This window comes from Equus asinus, chromosome 22 (assembly GCF_041296235.1).
Source record: "Equus asinus isolate D_3611 breed Donkey chromosome 22, EquAss-T2T_v2, whole genome shotgun sequence".
Lineage (NCBI taxonomy): Eukaryota > Metazoa > Chordata > Mammalia > Perissodactyla > Equidae > Equus > Equus asinus.
This window is the reverse complement of record NC_091811.1, coordinates 12,710,666-12,726,336: the sequence shown is the minus strand read 5'-3', so window position 1 is coordinate 12,726,336 and position 15,671 is coordinate 12,710,666. Positions and strand designations below refer to the sequence as shown.

Sequence of the window (15,671 nt, the reverse complement as noted above, 5' to 3'; positions counted from 1 at the left end):
TCTCTCCCTGTCGGCCACCTGGGCTTCCTCACCGCATGGCGGCCTCAGGGCTGTCAGGCTGCCTCATGGGGTGACTGGCTTACCCCAGAGAACAGGTGGATGCCACGTTGCCTTTTTTTGTCCTCGCCTTGGAAATCGCATGCAATCATACCTACTGTACTTTATTGGTCAAAACAGTCACCAAGAGCCAACCCCATTTCAAGAGGAGGGGGCGTAGATCCCATTTCTCATTGGGAGGGATGTCAAAGGATTTGCTGATATGATGTGAAGCCCTCACAGCCCCCTAGCCCCTCCTGTCCAGCCAACACTCAGTGCCCAGACGGGTTGAGGTCCTCAGATGTAGCCTTGCTTTGGTCCAATCCCCTTATTTTATTGTACTTAGTTTTATGTTTTGGGACTCAGGTGCAGAGATTTGAGCGAATCCTACTCTTCAATTTATTGTGCCTCTGTCCTCATTGGTTCAGGCACTGGAACTCTTACTCACTCACTCATTTGTTCATTCATTCATTTGTCTTTTTTATCGCCATATCCTACTCCCATTTTCCTCCTTACCTTCCTTAAACAACCACTCTGTTCTACTTAATGAATATCCTTTTATTTGTGTGTTATTATATAAATGTATTTAATTTACACATATTGCATTGTGTATTTAGGTTTTTCTGCATTCTGCCTTTCTCACTAGCACCGTGTTTCTAAGGTTCATACATGTTGTAATGCATACATCTCATGCCTTATTTGCCTAAAATGAGGCAATGAGACCAGAGAGGGAGAGTGACATATCCAAGGTCACACGGCTGAACTAGGCTGAGTTAGGACCAGAACAGATTTCCTGACTCTTCTCAGCATCACACACAAATGTTCCCATGTGCCACCTCCAGGCTCCTGCAACAGTTTGAAACAAGATTTTTAAGGAATTGTGAGTCTGGGCTTCAGAGCGTATCACCAGGTCTCTTGTTTTCTCCCTGGTAACTGTTGTTCTCTCCTTCTGCAGGTTCCAACTATGGGAGCCCACGCTCAGCTCATGCCAACATGAATGCCAATGCAGCTGCAGGGCTCGCCCCCGAGCACATCCCCACCCCGGGGGCAGCCCTGTCCTGGCAGGCAGCCATCGATGCGGCCCGGCAAGCCAAGCTGATGGGCAGTGCTGGCAATGCAACCATCTCCACGGTCAGCTCCACGCAGCGGAAGCGGCAGCAGTATGGGAAACCCAAGAAGCAAGGCAGCACGACCGCCACGCGCCCGCCCCGCGCCCTGCTCTGCCTGACTCTGAAGAACCCCATCCGGAGGGCGTGCATAAGCATCGTCGAATGGAAATATCCTTTGTGCTCTGGGCTGGGCAGGGTGTCCTTGGCAGCCCTGTGGCGCCAGCCCCCCACGGCCTACCAGCCAGTGGGCTGTTGTATGAGCTGAGCCTATAAGGTGGCTCTCAGATCTATTGCATCTGCATCATTGGGGTGCTGTTCAAATGTAGAATTCTGGTCCTGCTCCAGACTTGGTGAATCACAATCTCTGGGGACAGGGCCTAGGAATCGGCTTGTATGGCAAGCTCCCCAGGTGGTTTTTTTTTTTCATATAATAAGCACCATTTGAGAAAATGAGCATTAGAGGTTATGAAATACCATCTTACCTAGCTGAGTTTGCCCAGGGAGCCACTGGTGTGTTGGGTGCATAGTGGTGACATGCTGCTGCTCCATAGCCTTCTTTCCCTCCATGATGTGGTGCTGGCATAGTTTCGTGACCTCCCCTCTCTCTAGGATGAAGAGCCCAGGAGATGCATGAGGGTAGTGGTTAATGGCTCCGCTCTTGATTCAAGGCCTAGGAGCAGTGGTTCTCAATCTTGGCTGCACACTGGTGTCACCTGAAAAGTTACAGCAAAATACAGGTGCCTGAGCTCCACCCAGGCATATTTTAAAATTCTCCGGGTGATTCTAATATGCAGCTAAAGTGGTGGACACTGGCCTGGAGTTTTAAATACAGATCTGCTTTGTATGTATATAAACCAGTGAGTGGGTCCTTCAGAGAAAATGACTTTGAAGGGTCAGGCTCTCCCCATGAAATTACAGGCCCTTTAACATCATAGGGATTGTGGGTTGTGGAGATGGAAAGGACCTTAGAGATCAGTAGGTCCACCCCTGACTTTCTCCAGTGGTGACATTGAGCCCCGCCGGAGTGACTCTCCAGGGTCACACAGTCAGTGGCAGACAGGACTAGAACCCTGGTACTTGGTGCTGCATTTTTATAGTATGAGTTCATTCAGTCAGGGCTGCCGTGTCTCCCACGGTTTGGGATGGGAGTGTTAGGTTTCATTAATGAGTTTCCATGGAAAGATTTAAAAGTCTCGGTCGTGGTTGAAAGGTAAAAGAAGATGACTCGAGAGAGAAGAAAGTTTCTCTTCAGCAGGAAATGTTAGCTCTATAAATGTTTGAACCCTGCAACTCAAACTTGAAGAGAATGCGGTTCAAGCCAAGTGGCAGCCCCAGAAGAGGTCCGTCTGTCCTGAGTGGCCAGGCGTGGTTCCGCTTCCTGATGACTGGGTCAGAGGCTCAGCTTTGGGCGGCCCCAGAGGCTGCTGTCATCGCTGCTCACAGCACGATCGTGGAGTGGGAGGGGCCAAGCGGGTCAGGCTTCCCCAGAGAGGGGGACACTGAGGCCTGGAAAACCTGAAGAACTTGCCCAAATCACACAGCTGGCAACTGACAGAGCCGGGTTTCAAATCCAGGTCCGCCTAACCCCAAATCCATGACTTCCCGCCCCACGCGCCTGTGGATACTAGGGTGGACATTTAGGGGATACCCGTCAGCCCCACTGGGACACAGTGGGACCTGGGTCTGCGGCCTGGACATCTACCCTGTTGTGGCCCTGCCGCCTGTGTTCTGAGAGGTCACAGGCCACCCAAACCCCAGAGCTTGTTTCCCCGTCTCTAACAGCAATAACTGCAGTCGCCTCCTAAGGTATTAGCAAGGGCTACAAAGCCCACGTGTGTGCGAGCACCGGCACGCTCAGGCAGTGTGTCGGGGAGTGCGGTTAACTTCCAGTCCGCCTTCCCCTTCTGGGATGGGTAGCGCCCTGACAGGAGTACTGAGCACAGAATGAAGTCCTGGGTGATGTAAAAACCTGGGAAGAAAGGTAGAGAGGGTGGAGCAGTAATTTGCAGGGCAGGTGGAAGCAAGAAGAGTGGAGGAGTGCCGGCTCCCTAGTGGAAGGGCAGGACGAGCTGTCCACAGACGCCAGCCAGGCCCCAGGAGGCTGGAGTCAGGGACTTGTGAAAAGACCCTTCACTGAATCAGCAGCGTGCCCACTGTGGGCCTCCGCCGCCTCACACCCCTGCCTTAGGCAGAGGGGTGCTGCACCCACCCTTCCTGGGGGAGTGTGCCCTCCCTTGCAGGAGAGGAAGTGGACCAGCCTAGGCAGCACGAGTTGGGGTGCGTTTTCAGATTGCCTTGGAAGGGTAGCTGGGTGGGTGAGGAGATGGCGTGGTGAGCCGGCCAGTCAGTGCTCCTGGGAAGAGTGGACTCTGACAGCGTCATTAAGGAGAGAAGGCAGTTTAAATACTGCTCTGGTCTTCACAGGTGACACAGAATGCTTCCAGGGCTCACCTGGGTTCCCCTGAGCTTTGCAGCAGAGGCCTTTCCTTATCTGCCTGATTGGCTTCTTTACACATGGCCTTCCCCAGCATTAGCTGGGACTTTTAGCATAAGATGATGGATGGAGACCCTGAATAGGGGGAGGAGGCGGAACTGACAGCACAGGAAACACCCCGAGCTTAGCCGTCACCCACTTTGGAGGGAGGAGGAGCTGACGTTTGAGGCCTGGAGACATGAGGTCTGGCTCAGCTGAACTGATGTGCCCTTGCCCTGGTAGGGGGAGCACAGGAGACAGAGGGTGGGAATGAAACTGACCAGCCTCTGGGCTGAATGTCACTTTCCTGACGTTCAGGAAAAGGGCTAGGAGGGAAGAGGTGATATGGTAGGAGGCCTAAAGGAACTAACTTCCTAAAAGTGCTTTAGGGTGGCTTTAGGATAGGTCCCTACAAACTCACACTCTGGAGACAGACTTCCTCGGTTTGAATCCCATCCTACCACTGGCTGTGTGATCTTGAGCAAGTTAATGTAACCTCTCTGTGCCTCAGTTTTCCTTATTTAGAAATGGGAATAATTGTACATTCCACTCAGGGTGTTTGTGTAGAGCAGTTAGAACAGCTCCTGGCGCAGAGTCAGCTCTCAGGAAATGTTAGCCACTGTCCTTCCCCTTGCCATCATTGTCATCAGCAGCAGCATCACCATCATCATCATTTGTTCCCTGGCCAGCGCCAGGGGCGACACTGGGTGTTGGAAAAGATGAGTCAGGGGGTCTGGTCCTGGCCCTGCTGTTCGCCAGCTTGGGATCTGGGAGAGATTGTTTTATTTTCTGCATCTGTCGAGTTGGGTGGTTGGACAGGTCCACTGCATACCATCTTCTTGACATCGAGGCACATGGAAAATGACTGGGCAAATAGACCCTGAGCTATACCCATGGGGCCAAGGGGATCAATAACAGCACCTGGGTTAGAAAGCCCTGGCCTAGATAACCAGTAGGATTCCTTCTAGGCCCAGAGGTGCCCCGTTAACACCAGTGAGAGGCCATCCATGGCAGGGGAGTGAATGCTGGACTCCATGGTCGGGGAATCTGGGTTCTAGACCTGGCTGGTCAGTACCTGCTGGAGTCTTGGGCAAGTTTTTCAGGCTTTCTGGGCCTCAGAGGTTTGGACTAGATTATCTCTAAGGTCTCTTCCTGCTTCAAGACTCGTTAACTTTGTGAGTTCAGGTTTCCGTGGGAGATGAAGTTGTTCCCTTCTTCCAGGAATTGCCATCCTCTTTCTCTTCCTCCTCCTGGTAGGCTCCATGGACCAGGCTGGGAACTTGGCAGTGTTGGGAGGTGGAGGAGATGGGGCTGGAAGAGCACCACGGGGCCCTTCCTCTGGAGCTCCCTGCTTCTGGCCTCAGTTGTGGGTGCAGAGTGGGAGGGGTGTGAGCACGTGTGCTCATTCTTCTCTTGAGAGTGTGCTCTGCCCTGATGTTTTGATGAAGAAGTCTGGCATAGGTGCCTCCCTCAGTGCACTGCTGTGGGAGAGTGGGCCATGGCTTATCCCTCTAGACCTGGCACAGACCATTGGTTGGGGAAAGAGGGCCTTGAACGTGAGCCTTGCCCACTGGAGACGGGGCCTCCACAGACTGAAGAGGTTTTAGGTGTTCTGCATGGAGCTGTGCCTTAGAAGGTGGCTGCCCTACCCTGATCACACCGTACACATGCCGCCATGCTCTTGGGGGTCCAGGCCCCTGGCCCTTCCGATTCTCTGGAAGCTGTCAGAGAATAAGGGAGAAGGAAAAAACCACTCTAAACTTCAAATTAAGATATGAAAACTAAAATCTCCAAATTTCAGTGAAAAATCTTGAAGTCAAATCTCTGCCTTCTGTCCCACTGCGTCCCACCTCTCCCATCCCAAGCTTGTTTGAGTCCCTTGTGGTCAGCATGTGAGCCACGGGGACAGGGGTACCTGGGGACGTGAGTCCTGACTGGGGTGAGCCCTGCTCTTTAAAAGCAATCCCAAGCACACATGAGGGAAAATGAAGTTCAATGCAATCTAAATAAATAAAAGACGGGGAAAAAGTTTTTAGAAATCTGTGTTTACTCTGGCACGCGACTGGCCTCCACTGCTTTTGACATATTAGGAAAAATTTTGGCGGGGACCCATTAGAAGCACTTAAAAAGGCATATGTTTCTTTTCAGAATACAAGGGTCTTGGAATGTATTGTTTAAACAAAATTCTTATGAATCTTTGATTCATTTTTAAAATATATACCTATATGAATGTTTGTTTCACTTTGCTTTCTGTGGCATTAACTTCCTTAACTCCCTTCCTCAGACCATTTGAAATAATTATTTTACTGACTATTTTTGCCAATTGTGTGGCCTTAGCCATCTATATTCCCTTTCCAGAAGATGACTCCAATGCCACCAACTCCAACCTGGTAAGTCCACACTGCAGTCTCTGCGTTTCTTTCTTGGTGGAGGACTGAGCTCGGGTCCCAGGGATTCAAGCTGGGATGTGGGAGGGAAGCGCGAGGTGTGTTTACATGTGCCAGAGCACCGCCGTGTCGGATCTTCAGTGCTGTTTTGCTCTTAATTCAAATCAGCGCCTGTCTTATCACAGCCTGTTTTCAGAAAGAATATTCCAGTTAGTTGGTCGTGAGCTCTGATTGTGTGCTTGTGTTTTGAGTGGCCACGAGGCGTGCTGCAGGAGCGGCAGGGCGGTGTCTGCGGGAGTGAGCTTCCTCCTCGGATCGCTTGTGCTTATTCTCAGTGCCTTCGTGCCGTTGGCAGGGTCTGCTCAGGTGATCTGTGGTATTATTGCACGATAAATAATTTCTAGGAAGCTTTTAGGAAAGTTGCTTTGCAGCCAAGATGTATTATTTAGTTGCAAAGGTTTTATTTTCTTGGGAAAGGCGGCTTTCCATTTGGATGGTTGGGAGGCCAGCTCTGGCAATTTGAGGTTAGAATCTGTCCATGGAAAAAGTGCAGAGTGTGTTTACTTTTGGCTGAGCATGAAGTCATTACAAAGGCCTTTGCTCCGTCTGGGCATGGGAGGAAAAGAGCTCTGGAATGCACTTGGCAAAATCGGGGCACTCTGGGATGCCTCTGCTACAGGCCCGTAGGAAAATCCTGTCTCTCTCCCCCTGCCCTGCAAAGACACCGTAACTTTTCATGTGATTCCCACAAAGCACATCTTTCCCCTGTCGTCAGCACCTTCCTCTCGTTAGTGAGACTGGACTGCCTGATGAGGTGCTTTCTAAAGGAAGCAGGAGGGTTGAAAGATTCTCCTTTCCATTGGTGCTGGCTGCTGCTGCTATCATGGGTGTAATTCTTTTGCTTTTTAACCTTTGACATTTTCTTTGGCTCCTTCAGCAAATAAATCTGATGTGTGTTTTAAACTTCTCTGCCATTTTCCCATTTTTCACAGTTAGCCCCAGCTCCATGTTGAGTACGGTGTTGGGTACGAGCCAGGGTGCTGCATCTTATGGCTTGCCTTGGGGCTGCGTGTTGGGGATAGGTTCCAGAGCTGGCCAGCGAGTGCCGAGTGATGACATGGCCAGGGTTGGCCGGCAGAGCATTAGTCGCAGTCCACTCAGGCTTCTGAGGTGTGACCCTGTCTCTTAATAGGCAAGAAATCTTTACTGTGTCGAAATAAACACAAGCAAAGTGTCTCCCAAATGACCCCTGGAAAAACAGGAGCATCTCCCATTGGTTACGCTTCCTCTGTGTCCACCTCCCTCCCCGACCTGGGGCCTCCCTGAAGCCCCTGCAGCTTAACACTTAATGTGCATCTTAAGAAAAAAAAAGAATTGCGTCTTGTTCTGAAGCCCATGAAGCTTTGGGTCTGCTCTAGGACAAAGCAGTGGTGAAGTGGGGAAAGGAGTTTGCTTTATCGTAGGCCCCAGAGGTGGCCCCACAGCAGTCCCTCACCCCAGAGGGCCCAGGACCATTAGCAGGGCACCTGGGGAGCTGCTCGAGAGGGAAGCCTGGGCTGGCGGGGGTCCCTTCCGGGAGGTGGGGAGAAGTCCCACCACAGAGTGATGCAGGTGTTCTAGAACTAGATGGTGGTGATGGTTGCACAGTTGTGTAACTCGACTAAAAATCGTTGTCGTATACTTACAATGGGTGAATTTTATGGTATGTAAATTATACCTCAATAAAGCTGTTTTTTTAAAAAAGAACACCAGCATGCAAGACCATGCCTCTCAAGGCCTCCCGGAGTCAGGCTGCTGTTGCCTGTTGCTCCTCTGTTCCTTCCAGATGAAGGGTGAAGTTAGATAGGTGGAGGGAGAGAGGTGGGGGACAGCCAGTGAACTTAGTGATGTTACACTAGGAGTTTGGGGGTACAGAAGAGAGTGCGGGAGTTTGAACAGGGGCTTCTAGTTGCTAAGGCAACGCCTACCTCTGTCAAGCCACGAGTCAGGCAGAGACTTACTAAGTTAAGGGAGCATTGTCAGGTTTCCTCCATCCTAAATATGCACACACACACGTATGCATACATGCAGATATACACACACACATGAGCATACACATGTGCACACACACAGATACACAGACACACCTCCCTAATTCTAGTAGCTCTCTCTCTGAACTTTCTTGGATGGAGAGGGATATATATGTATAATTTTCTGATGTTTTTTTGAGGAAGAGTCTATATTTGCCACCTCTGCCAGTTCCTTTTTGCTCTCTCCTCAGCTCCTTGCTCTCTGTCTTCCATCCCATCTCTGGAATGTAACAGATAGAGATCTCAGCTGGCAAACTCAGGAGGGAAAGAAATGTGGCTTGTTTTTGCTTTCCTGTAACTGAACATAATGTCCTCTTGGAGACTCCCTGTGGCCTGGTGGCATAAACTTCATCTTTGTAAATGCAGGGCTCTCAGCCCCCTCCCTGGAGGTGTAGCTTAGTCCTGGGCCCTTCTCTATGGCCACTGCTGTATGAGGCTGAGGGGATAGCCACAGGTCCCCTTGGCGTTGTTGATCCACACTGTTGAAATGACCTCGTCTCTTCTGGAAGGGCCTTGGTCTTTGATCCCTGTGGGCGGTATGGTCTCTTGTTCCCCAGCGTGGGGTCTCTTCAGCTCTACATCCCTCTTGGCCACTTCTGGGGCTGTGGAAATGGGGCCATGGTGAAGATTTCAAGGGCCCCTTCTCAAGGGCAGAGCCCAGGGTCTCACTCATTTTTGTTTCCTCACTACTGCTCCCATATTCACCATCTTGGGATCTTTGTTTGGACGGCGTTGCCCAATAGACCCCTCCTGTGGTCTTCCAGACTTTCGTCAATGCCCTGACCTATGCTCTCTGAACCCAGAAGCCTCGATCTCTGCATTCCACTGTGTCATACTTTCCCTGGGCGGTGAAGGCCACTGACTTAATGTAGGGGGCACAGTGTTCGAGGGGTGTTAGAAAACTCCTAAAACAACCAACCAAGCAAAACCCACATCAGCTTGTAGATCAGGATATTATTCTACCCCATGGACATAATCAACACGAGTGTAATGATCTGGGCCCTCCTCTTCCTCCTTCTCTCTTCAGCATCTTACATTGTCAAATGCCCCTTTGCAAAACCCTTTTACCCCTTGGCTTTGGGGCATAATTGCTGTTAAGTCTCTTATCTCTCATACCATTTTCTTCCTGCTTCTGGAACTTTCTCCAGGGTGCTGTCCTAGTCCTCTTATTTTCTTTTTCTGTACTCTCCCTTGGTGAGCTCAGCTACTTCCACAATTTACCTTCCCTTTCTGTGTAAATTGTTCCTAGACTTATGTATTCAGCTCTAAGCTCTTTCCAAAGGTCTGGACCCATATTTTCTACATTAGAGAGGCCTGTGGACCAGTGCGATGACTCTTGAAACCAGCTTGATTATTACAACCACCTGGAAAGCTTAAACCATACAGATTCCATGCTTTGGTAGATCTGATCAAATTTGGTAGTTCTGGGGCATGGCCTCGGAATATGCATTTAAAAAATTCCTCACTGGGGCAGGAGCCTAATGATCAGTTGGGTTTGGGAGCTCCTGACCTCTTGGATAGAGCAAACTTTGAGTTGGGCAGACCTGGGTTCAAATCTTGGCTTTGCTGCTTGGTACGTCTGAGTCTTAATCTGAAGGTCTTTGTTCTTTCTGAACCTCAGTTCCCGGGCCTATAAGACGGAGGGGACGTTCCCTCACAGGGTTCTGGGGAAGGGTGAGGCACACGATGACCACGAAGGGCCCCTGAGGTCTTGGCACACGGTCACGTGTGCCGCGATGTTTTGCTGATGCCTCAGTCAAACAAGCCCAGACAGAACTCAGTCTCTCTCCCATCACACAGCCAGTCCCCAAAGGGAAGACAAAAGAGCCCCTGTGTGAACGCCCTTGGCCTGGGCCGTGGCGTTGCTGACCTTCCTGTCGCGAGGAGTCGTCTTGAACGCCTTCTTCCCCTCACTGTGCTCAGCTGAGCAGGCCAGGTATGGAAATTTTTTTGGCAGTAGATCACATTTATCCTCCTTTCTATTTCCAAAGTCATTTGTTCACACTTTCTGGGCCTTAGTTCTCTCCTCTGTGAATTGGGAATAGCAGTAATAAGAGGCTGTACTCCTAGGCTGCTGTGAGGATTAAATGAGACAAGGTCTGTGAGAGGGCTGTGGTCAGGGCCCAGTGTTAGGGATCTTGTTGCTGTTAGCATCCTGCCATCTCCATCATCCCAGCCCAGGCCCTTTGCCTGTTGCCTGACTATTACGGTGCCCTCTTTCCTGGTATTGCACCTCTAGTGTCTCTTTCCCTGTGCCTGGCTTATGCGTCTTCAGTCATTTGGCGAACACCCATACCAAGAGCCAGGCAGTGTGTTTGGGATACTTCAAGAGGCAGACCCCATGTCTAGCAGGGAAGATAAACATGTAAACAGATGTTTGAAAATAGTGAAAGGCCTTCCAGGGGTTAGGGTGTGAAGGAGGAAGGACTGACTCATTTTGCTTTTGGGAGAGGAATTAGGAAAGGCTTCACATGGGAGGACATATTTGAGTTGGATCTCCCAATAAGGGTTGATTTCCAAGGCAAGAGAGGCATTTCAGGCTGAGGTACACACATGTGCAAAGGCCCTGTGGTCATGCCCTTTATGACTAGGCAACAGGGTGCCGATTTCAAGTGAATGAGAATAGCCAGGTGATGAGGGGCTTCATAGCTCATGCCAGCAGTTGAACTTAACTGCAGGTGATGAGGAGACCCTGAAGATTTTCAGAGCAGGAGAGTGCTGAGTCCAGAGGTGTATTTTAGAAAGGATGCTCTTGCAGCATGAGGAAGATGGCTCAGAGGGAGGCCTCACTGTTTGTGAAGAGAAAAGGAAACTGCCCAAGTCCAGACGATAGTGACAGTAGGGGTAGAGAGGAGGGGATGGATTTAGGGGTGAATCGGACTTGTGACCAGCTGGGTACTGTGGATGAAGGAGAGAGCTGACTCCTGGGACGGTGTTGTGGGTAACTAGGTGCCATGAGCCAGGAGAAGGACTTCAGAGAAACGTCTCATTTAAGGGGGAGGGAGTGAGGGCTACACTTTGGGATTTGTTAAGTGAGGAGCCGGAGGAACATGCAGATGGAGATGTCCAACAGTCAATCGATTGGGGTCAGGAGCTCAGGGGAGAGGTCATGCTGAGGAGAGAGCCTGGGGGAGTAGGAGGGTGGGTGGGAGGGGCAGCCCGGGCCTGGCTCAGAGCCCCTGCGGCGGGATGGAGGGCGAGAGGAGCTGAGCACCAAGGCCGGGGCACGTGCCTTGCCGAGTGAGAGGAGGAGGACGAGCCAAGGAGGGGCCTGAGGAAGCTTGGCCTGAGAGGTAGGAGGGAAACTGGAGAGAGTGCAGCCAGAAGCTAAGAGAACAGGAAGTGTACAAAGATGAAAGAGGGACTGGGTGCTCGTTCACACTTGTCTTTATGACAACTCTAGGCCGCTAACAAGAGGACCCGCCCGAGTGTCGGGAGAGCCGAGCTGAGGGCTCCGTGTGGCAGGAGTGGACGTTGATTGGGTTCGTGCCCTGACTGAGGTCCTGAGATAGTAGGTGCACAACTACCATTTACTGGGCTTCGTTGACTGAAACATTCCCCTTGTCATGCCAGAACATGGTCCCCAAATTATTTAAGTACCCCTAATATGAAGGTTGAGAATTTCCCTGTTGCTTTCATAGCTTTTTTAAAAATAAAGAACTGCTATTTCAGGGTCCTGCTCTGAGAAATACAAAGGAGAGATGATGATGCACCTACAGCAGTGGTTCTCAAACCTCAGTGGCATAAGAATCATATGGAGAACTGATTAAAATGCAGACTCCCAGGTCCTGCCCCCAGAGAGTCTTGGTCTGTGGGTCTGGCCTGGGCCCGGGAGTCTGCCCTTTAGCAGGCGCCCCTGGTGGTTCCGATGCCGGGATCGTGGACTGCCCTTTGAGAAGAAGGACCTGGAGTGTTCGCCGTGGTGTGAGTGGGTCCCCTTCAGCTCCGTCTCCCCAGTCTGCTGCTGTCTACCCACAAGATCTCTTAAAGATCTAAACAGAAAGATGAGATGCAGCAACTGCTGAGAGGTCTCCCACTCTGTTGGGTTCAAGAATAATCTATTTAGCAAAGCACACTCACTTTGGCAGAGAATTAGAAAAGAGTCTTCTTTTTGGACACACTTGCAATTCACATCTGCGCTTGCTCCTGCTTGCGAATTTGTCAGCTTCCATCCACTCTCTCGCAGACCTTTCCTTTCTCCCACCTGCTTAATATAATCTCCATTTATTTTTCTAGCATTTTGCTTTCTTCTCTTTCCAAGAGATGAACAGTATTCCAGTATAGAATTTTTTTAGATCTTTCCCTCATTATTTAAATATGAGTCTGTTTGTTTTATGCTCCAACGTACACTTTTGTACCCAAATCCATCATTTTTGTTATCTTTTCCTCATGCTAGTGAAGCATAATGAAACCTGAACTCGCACGTGACGTGACATTTCTTTCTTTTTATTCACAGTCTTGTTATTGGCAGTGCTGCCTACTTTGCAGTGCATCATTTATAATATAGCAACTGTAAACCCATTCTACCAATAGCTGTTACCCAGTCGGGAAATTGTATGATGTCTGTGGAGCAAGCTCTGCCAGCTGAACAAGCTCATTGTGTGCGGAAACTCCCAGTTCTTTGCAAACCCTGAGGTCCACAAAGACTTGGCTTGAGCTGAAATATTAAGAGAGTATATTTGGCATTTGACCTTGTGCAAAGAACAGTCTTGTGTACTTTCTGGAGTAAGAGCCAGGCGTTAAGTGGAGGTAGAGAGGAGAAGGGAAGAGGCCAGAAAAGGAATGGTTTGGGGGCTCGGGGAGGAGAGAGCGCGAGGGGAGTGGGTTCATCAGGGGGACATGAGCTAGAACAGGAGGAAGGTTGGGATGTCCGATTTTCCCATTGATTGCTGTGAAATTGGGCCATAATGAGAGTGACATCATAGGCTGGTGGTGAAGATGAAATGTGTTAACGTGGGTCAAGCCTTAGAGCCGCGCCTGGCTCAGGCAAATGTGTTGTCCTTCCGAATTCACAACCAGAGGCTGAGAGCCATCCTCTCCGCCTGGCCCTGGGGGCAAGTCAGGGTCAGTGGCACTGCAGGCCAGCTTTTGCCTCAAAAAGGGGAGAGAGGAGACCAAAAAACTCTTGTTTCTGGCAACCCTGATCCAGCAAGATTGGTGTGCGTCTGTGCACGCCTCAGCCTCGTCGTCTCACTACACAGGGAGGGCAGCAGAGAGGCTCACGGCAAGAGGAGAGCCCACAGGGGAGGCCTGGGCTGCCTGCCGCTGGGGCTTCCGTCTCCGCCTGCACAGGTGTTCTGTGCCTGGCACAACCCTGTGTTCACCTCGCAGGGAGGCAGGGTGTGCCTGAGCGCTGTGAAGCTGAGCTTTCCCCCTGCCCACGCAGGGCCCAGCTGAAGACACCCGCACAGGCTCCTGCGTCCAGACCACCACGATTCTGAGAGGAGTCTGAAGCCTGCCCACCAGCCTCTGAGAGGGGCGTGCGGCCCCAAGTCAGAGGCTTCTGTTTGAGGAGTAAAGATGCCAGTTAGAGTGTCGCTGATCTTCCTGCAATGAGCTGTGGTTTCTTTTATCGTCCAGTTTGCCTGAGAGCGAGACATCTTTGTGAGGCTCTCACGCGTCAATGTGATGATCAGTACAAAGTGAGATGTGTTATTGCCATCTTGTAGGTGTCATCCTAATGCACCAGACACACACACTTTGCAGAAATACTAGGGTTGTGATGTATACTAATAGATAATCACAGGTAACAAGCAACATAGCTGCTGCATCGTGGGCTAACCCTCCCTGTGCTGTGAGGGGAGAGGGGCAGTGGCACGGGGGAGGCGGCAGTGTAGAGTCTGTCTTTAGATGAGAGAATAGCCTGACACGGTGTGGCAGGCAAGTGCCTCACTGGGTAAGATCTCCTCTCCGAGGTTCTGACTGAACTGGTCTGAATGGGACCTGGGCGGGTATGTCGCAAAAGCTATTCTGGAGCCAGAGTTGTGGGCACCGACCTAGAAATTGAGATCTGGACTGTGTGGCCTTAGGTCAGTTGCTTAACCTTTCTGTTTGTCACTCTTCTGGTGAGTGGGAGTAATAAAACCTGTTTAGTCATAATAATTACCTTTACTGAGTGACCGGCAGGTGCCCGTGCTTTGCACGCGCTATTTCTGATCCCCGTAACAGTACATTATAAGGAGTAGAGAATTTGTCCCTCTTGCTCACCACTCTGTCCCCAGTGCCTTGAGCAGTAACTGGCATGTTTCAGACTCTTGATAAATGTTTGCTGAGTGAATGAATGAACTCTGTTAGGTAGTGTCGCTTTATTTCAGATGAGGGAATAGAATCTCAGAGACACAAAGTGACTTGGTGAGCAGGCAGCAGAACCGCAATTTGAACTCAGGACGGTGTGAAACCATCACCTAGACTGTTCTCTGGAATATGTAGGGTTGCTGTGAGCGTGGAGAGAGGTAGATGGGAAATGTTTCAAAGATTAAGTATGGCAGTCTTAACAGATATTTAAAAAAATAAGCTTGGTTCTCTTGTAAAATAAATCTGGTAAATGCTGAGATAACCAAAGTTAAACCTATTACTTTATTGTAAGACTTCTCAGAGTCTTTAACTCAATCACAATAGGTGCTATTTACAAGTTTGTTCCGTGTGCAGACTCTGTCGTAAGTGTTTTATGTGTATTAAAGCATTTAAGCATCCTGTAACCCTATGAAATGGATACTGTTACTATCCCATTTTGTAGATGAGGACACTGAAGCTCAGAGTTGCAATAATTTGCCCTGAGAAACATAGCTGTGAAGGGAAGACTCTGTTGTGTAGACACAGGCAGTTATCTCCAGGTGTGTGTGTTTAACGATCATGTGACAATCCTGTGCCCAGGACTCTGTGGACCAGGCAGGGCAGGCATATCCTTTCCAGCCCTCACCGTCCCAGACGCTTGAGGAGCGGTATTCCTTGGAACACATGTGGTAAATGTGCCATAGAGATGTGACGGTTTAAAACCACACACACAGGAGAAAACTCTTGCCCTAAGGACCGAGGCCATTAGGAGAAAGGACAGAGCTGTCCTTGGACATGTTGCAAGGCCAGTGCAGCAGAGAAGGCCAGCAGAGCGCACCAGGTCGGCCGTGTGAGGACCTTGGCAAGCTCCCTGATAGAGTGGTGCCTCGTGTGGTGGTCACAAGCCCTCATGAGCCCAGGGCAGCTGTTTGACTCAGTGTCCCTCACTAAGTATTTCAGGGGAGAGGGTGCTGTCTGTGCTGTGCTTGCCAGCGGACTGGCTCGGAGGAGATGATGCTTTGAGTCTAAGTGTGGTGACACCTCTCGTTCCCTTTTTATCCCTCTGTATTCATTTTGGGGGAAGATGTTCCATATATATTCACACTCTGTGTAATGGGACCACTTTCATGCACCAAGCTCCTTTTAATTTGAGTATATTTGAAGAAAGTCTTTCCAGAATATAAAATACAAATCCCTGAATCCTCAAAAGAAAAATTCTGAACATATTTCATCCTTTTTCTGGGACGGCACAATCATTAAAAATCTCAGTTATTGAAGCTGCTCTGATAAAGTGAAGCCGTCGGGAGAGTGAAGGAAGCTCCGA

At 50.2% G+C, this 15,671-nt stretch overlaps 1 protein-coding gene across 20 annotated transcripts in view; it reads left to right on the top strand.

The window, feature by feature from the left end:
- CACNA1C (calcium voltage-gated channel subunit alpha1 C) overlaps positions 1-15,671 on the top strand; it is a 683,102-nt gene that overhangs the window by 136,756 nt on the left and 530,675 nt on the right. For all 20 annotated transcript variants that reach the window (XM_070495018.1, XM_070495026.1, XM_070495017.1 and 17 more), the window contains exons 2-3: positions 992-1,314; positions 5,904-6,008. In XM_070495018.1, the coding sequence (XP_070351119.1) occupies positions 992-1,314; positions 5,904-6,008 (428 nt within the window). The remainder of the gene's footprint in view (positions 1-991; positions 1,315-5,903; positions 6,009-15,671) is intronic.